General features: G+C 32.4%; 1 protein-coding gene across 3 annotated transcripts in view; it reads right to left on the reverse strand.

Moving 5' to 3' along the window:
- Positions 1-6,000, reverse strand: part of FBXO8 (F-box protein 8) — a 54,536-nt gene that overhangs the window by 23,252 nt on the left and 25,284 nt on the right. For all 3 annotated transcript variants that reach the window (XM_017855957.1, XM_017855959.1, XM_017855958.1), the window contains 2 exons: positions 3,488-3,824; positions 407-533 (listed from right to left, as the gene is read on the reverse strand). In XM_017855957.1, the coding sequence (XP_017711446.1) occupies positions 407-533; positions 3,488-3,816 (456 nt within the window). In that variant the 5' untranslated portion in view covers positions 3,817-3,824. The remainder of the gene's footprint in view (positions 1-406; positions 534-3,487; positions 3,825-6,000) is intronic.

A 6,000-nucleotide genomic window follows, 5' to 3' on the forward strand; every position in this document is an offset into this window, starting at 1 on the left:
GTCCTCAATGATTATCTTTGATAAAAGTAACCACTACTAAGGAAAAACAATAAACAGAAAAAAACTGCTACAGACAAAATCTGATGAACACACTGCGTTCTTACTATCAAATTTTTGTGCTCTCTACTTATAATATACTAATATTGTAATCAGGTCAGTAGAGGACTGAATATACATCATGGATGCTGCTACACAAAGTAAGCAGGTAGAAAGGTTAGAATGTGACATGGTAAGGCGAAGAAAAATGACTATGTCACATAGCAATAGTTTAAAATACTGGTTTTCTCAGTGATTAAAAAAGCATGTTCAATGACTTTTTATTTTCCCTTCAGTTCATCATATTGGAAAGCTACAGCAAGATAGTAATACAGCTCACTGGATACAAATAGTCAAGTTCTTCACTAACCTCATCTGGGTTGGCGTTAAAGGTGAGGCTGCCTTCATCCAGCTGCATATACAATTTTCTAAAAGAAAATCCTAAAGGTGGGTTCTTATTGTATATGGAACAGTGACCCCAAGTGGATTTGCACAACCTGTAAAATCAGAGAAAATGAGACAAGAAAACATTACTACATTTAATTTCCTAAGTTAAATATGCATATACATGAAAAAATAGTAACATGAAATAAGATTGAATTTTATAGTTCTAAAGTTTAAAATTTTTAAGTTTGCACTTGTTTTCTATTTGTTTACTACAGTATGACAGATGTTTTAAATTTAGCAATTTTGACAGCATCTAATAAATGTGAGTTATAAAGATTAATAATATTCATGAGTACTATCTGAAGTTAAACATAAACTATCACAATAGTAGTAATAATAGCTAACATTTACTGAGTACTTACTAGATGTCAGACCCTATTTTAAGTATTTTAATTGTATTAGCTTGCCTAATCTTCACAACAATCATATGACGTTGGTGATACAGATAAGAAACACAGAGACAAAACAGTTACCCAAGATCATATGGCTAACATGTATAGATGCAGGATTTCAAACAATGAGTAATCCACAGCATGCAATTATTAACCAAGAATCTAAATAGGGTTTATTAACTAATCTATGTACTCTATTGTGAAATAAAACTAAATGGGAGGAAAAGATTGCTGGGCAGGGAAACAACTTTTGTTTTTCAAATAATAAATGTTACAATAGACAAATTAAACATAGAAATTGTTTGTAATGTCACAACTTGAATACATTCATCAAGCTGTGATGTTAAACATAGCTGTTTTTAAGATACTGCTTCAAAAACACTGGTTCTTTACTATCAGAGCGATACATGATTGTTTAGAAATTCTATAAAACCTAAAATACTAACAGTTCATATCTCAAAACACACCGCAGATTGGGATAGTTGTTTCTAACTCTTTACAGAGGCAATAGCTACTGTTATTTGAAAGCTAAAGTTTTATCTTATTATAATGCCTGGAAAATCTGGATATCTACCAAAGAGCCTTAAATATAAATGCATTATTCTAGAGACACAGAGAATACTGAAATTAAATTCTGATACAATTGTAACGAGTCTTTGTCTCAAAATTATCTCATTTGTCGTGTATTCAAAAGCACCTGCTACTTGTTGAGACAAATGAAACTTTACTTTCTTATATTCATTATTAGTTTCTGCCTCAAATTTCCTTCTTTTAATAAACACACAAAGTGCAGGGCAACAAGAAAAAGTTACTGTCTGAGCACATAACATCAACAATTGTGAGGACAAGCGGGTAAAATATCTAATTTAACATGAGACTATCCTCTTAGTAGTTGATTTATACTGCTGTATTATTTTTACCCACCAAATGAAATCACTGACTGAAAACTGTAAGTATAAAAAATTGTTTAGAATATTATCAATATTTTTTCAGTCTTATTAATCTAGTCCCAATAAAACTCTAAACTAGAGTTTTATTACTAAGCTAGGTGAAAACCGGAGAACTTCCCAACATCAATGAGTATTCAATACATCCAAAGTTGAAATTAAAACTAAGCCAGTCTTTAATTTCAAATAGAGGCAATTTATTATTAAGGAAAAAATCCAAGTATTATTAAAATAGGCATAATTATGGCAAACATTTCTTTCACAAATGAAAAATTCAGATTTAAACCTCAAATGAAGAATATATTCTGATTGACTTTCAGAAGACTAGAAATTAAACTTTTTAAAGAAGTTCAAATAAAGAAACAGAAATTAAGTTAGTGAGGAATACTAAAATGTAGAAAAGAGATTATAAAGAATGATCCAGTTATAGATGGATCGCAGTTTAAAAGTACTTTGCATTTGCTCTTCTCACATGATTAAAAAAATTAATAACTTATTTATTTTAAAGACTCCTCTTTAATTTCCTCACATAATCCTTTCACTATGTCAAACAAATGAATAAAAGAATAACAAGATATGATATTGATGATTTTTATCTATTTAGAGGTTGAGAAAGGACCTATGTAACTTGTACTATAACTGTGTGACATCAGAAAACCTAACTTAGGAATGTCATTACTGAAAATATATTTTGACTAAAGTTTGCAATTTATTAAGTCTCAATTAGATTTCTAGTTTGAAATTACATGAAGTCTTAAAAAGATGTTTGTTTCTAGTTATATTCTATATTTTTATAAAGACTCACTTCAAGATAGTAAGACAAATAAACTTTGGTAAAGGACGCTAAAAGGTCTGAGATCCAATGATTCCATGTTTGGTAATATTCTTAGGCCAAAAAGTCATGTACCTATACTTTTTGTTGAAGTATATGATGCTATTGAAGGAGTAACTTAGGTTCAATAAAACAGATTCTATTCCAGCAAATGTTCTTAGATTTGTGGTTTTAATTCAAACTAGTACAATGTGAAAATTTACATAATCTACTTTAAGTTCAGCAAGTAAATAAAAACAACGGTTTGTCCCCTTGCTTTCTAATATTTGCCTATTTCATTTAAATGCTGGTTAGGAAAAAAAAGTAGATACAATTTTCACCAGTTAAATTTTATTCTAACAAGCACCTTTGAAGAAATATAGAATTGAGTAAAAATGTAAGGCTCTATATGAAGAAAATTAAAAACAGTAACATTTGAGGACTATTCATTGATTTTGAAGTCTGCCTATTCTTCAGATGGGATACCTATGGGAAGCACAAACTACACAGCATGTGAACACTCCAACTTTTAAATTAGAAATTCTCACTCCACAACTTTGCGGTATTTTTAGAATAAAGTGAGAGTTTCTGATTTATAATCAACTGACAGAGCCTGATTGGTAACCTCTCTTCTAACTGTAAAGTTGTTATTCTATTTTCTATTGTCCTCCTTTTCACAAGATCAAATTTGACTGTGATGCTAACTGTATATTTTTCCAGGTTTTAATAAAGAATATCTCAAAGTATAAGACCAAGTTTAAAGAAAATATTTTGTAATATATATTATTAAAAGAACATTTAAACATGATTATGTTTAGAGATACCTGAATTCAACATTGGTGGGTTTAACTTACCCTTGCCAGAGAAGTTCATCATTTGCAAGGTCCTGCCAAACACACGAAGCCAAGCAAAGGTCAGTTGCATTCAGGTAGGACAAGATGGTGAAGCTTAGCTCAGGAGGCAGCATTTCCAAATTAATGAATCCTTCCTGTTCTTTTGATTTCCTTGCCTTCAAAAGATGATATATGTCAATGCCTCCTTGGACTTGTTTACGATGATTGCTGTTAGAAATGTTGTTCGCAGCCATTCTCCTGCTCTGCTCTCTAGTGAGGTAGCCTTGCTCACTGTAGCCTTCTTGTTGTAGCTGCTGGTTTCTGACCACTCTCCACAACCCCTGACCCATCTGCAAGCCTGGGAAAAAGCCAGAATGTAATAAGGGTGACATTTAAAAAGTAACCCATTTTCCCCAGTGGTATAACAAATCTGATATGAAGCATTCATTTACCAGAATTAAAACTTCTCATTAAAACCTATTAAAACCAGAAGTATATTATTAAGAATAGCTGAAACATTGTAAGTGTAAATTTTGATAGACAAAGTTTCGGAATTACTTGGTTCCATCATCACCTTTATCCCAGTTTGCTAACTACTTTTAAAGTCCATAGGTGACATAATCATTTTTCACGTGGTAAGATTTAAAAGTTACTGATGTCCTTGATACTCTCACAAATTATAATTATGTGGACTTATGGGCCAGTATCAAATACAGCTCTGATCAGAGCGAAGACTCTAGTTAAAAGGCCTCCAGACCCTGCTTTTTATCACAATTCAGTCTAAGCTAAGCTAGCTCCTTTTAACCAAACTCCCAGATGCGTTAACAGCTGGGAAACAGGCTTTTAGTTTAATTCTTGCCAGTCTACACTTATGTTGTAGACTGTAATAAAATGTAACATAGGCCCTGAAGTCTAATTCAGAAACCTTATAAATTAGACACCTAGAACTCCAAGATAAATGCTCAGTAACAGTCTACTACTTAGTTTTGTTGTTGCCTTAAATTAAAAATTGTAATTTAGATAAATTTTCTAATTCTTCTCCACAAATCCCCATGGATTCTTCAGAAGTACCTGGGAAAAGTCACCAGAAGAAGGCGTGCTCCAGTCTCCCCACTACCATCTGGCCTCCCACCAAGGCATTCTACATTTGTCTGTTATGTATATTGACTTCCTCATGTACAAATGTATTAAAAAATTCCTAGATCTAGATTTGGCATTGCCTTTTAATAGCATTTCTAGGGCAAATAAAGTCATTCAGAACAACTAAATCTGAGTTCTTAATGAATACGAATAATTACTTTCACGATCTCTTTTTCAAACAAAATACTTTTGTTTTATCAACTCAAGTTGACTGCTAATACCTGTGTGTTTCAAAAACTTGGAAAAAATACTGACTTTCCCAAAAAATCATTAAAAGAGTCAAATAATTTTATAGCATGACCTGAACTTAAAATATGATGTTGTTTTAATTAACTGTTTACAATAAGGACTAACAAAACAAAAGCAAAATCCCAAAGGACAAAAAACAAACCAACAGTGACTAGGTATCTTTTAATTAGAAATAATTTGAAAAGTGAGTGGAACTTCAAAGAATGTCAAAGACACTATTATTTTAGCATTTAAAAAGGTATGATCCACACATTTATTTACTAAACCATTGGCTATTGTTTGGATAATGGCCACTAAATTCGGTCATTTGCTGATTAAAGCAGAAAAAATAGGCCAAGATAATTTTAACTCTTCCCCACCTTATATTGTCCTGCTTGGAATCCCAGCAGCTTAAGCTATAAAGGTATGGTGGGGAGGTACAAAGAGAAGAAACTAAGAATTTTAAAATGTAGGCATATTTGTTTCTGAAAAAAAGGCACAAAAGATAACCCTTCTCTCCCTACTACACACAACACCATGGTATTTCTTCCTAAATCAGTGATTAAGCTATAAATAAAATGCTTCAAAAAATACAGAATATCAAGAAAATAAAAAGCCACAGACCAGTAGAAAATCTTTGCAAAACACATATATGATAAAAAGACTGTGTATCCAAAAAAGGTAAAGAACTCTTTTTTTTTTTAGTTCATTATTTTTTCAAAATATACTTTAACTTCTAGGTACATGTGCACAATGTGCAGGTTACATACATATACATGTGCCATGTTGGTGTGCTGCACCCATTAACTCATCATTTACATTAGGTATATCTCCTACTGCTATCCCTCCTCCCCCTCCCCCACAATAGGACCCGGTGAGTGATGATCCCTTCCCTGTGTCCAAGTGATCTCATTGTTCAGTTCCCACCTATGAGTGAGAACATGCGGTGTTTGGTTTTCTGTTCTTGCGATAGTTTGCAGAGAATGATGGTTTCCAGCTGCATCCATGTTCCTACAAAAGACACAAACTCATCCTTTTTTTATGGCTGCATAGTATTCCATGGTGTATATGTGCCACATTTTCTTAATCCAGTCTGTCACTGATGGACATTTGGGTTGATTCCAAGTCTTTGCTATTGTGAATAGTGCCACAATAAACATACGTGT

Source organism: Rhinopithecus bieti, unplaced genomic scaffold (assembly GCF_001698545.2).
Source record: "Rhinopithecus bieti isolate Rb0 unplaced genomic scaffold, ASM169854v2 scaffold_41779, whole genome shotgun sequence".
NCBI lineage: Eukaryota > Metazoa > Chordata > Mammalia > Primates > Cercopithecidae > Rhinopithecus > Rhinopithecus bieti.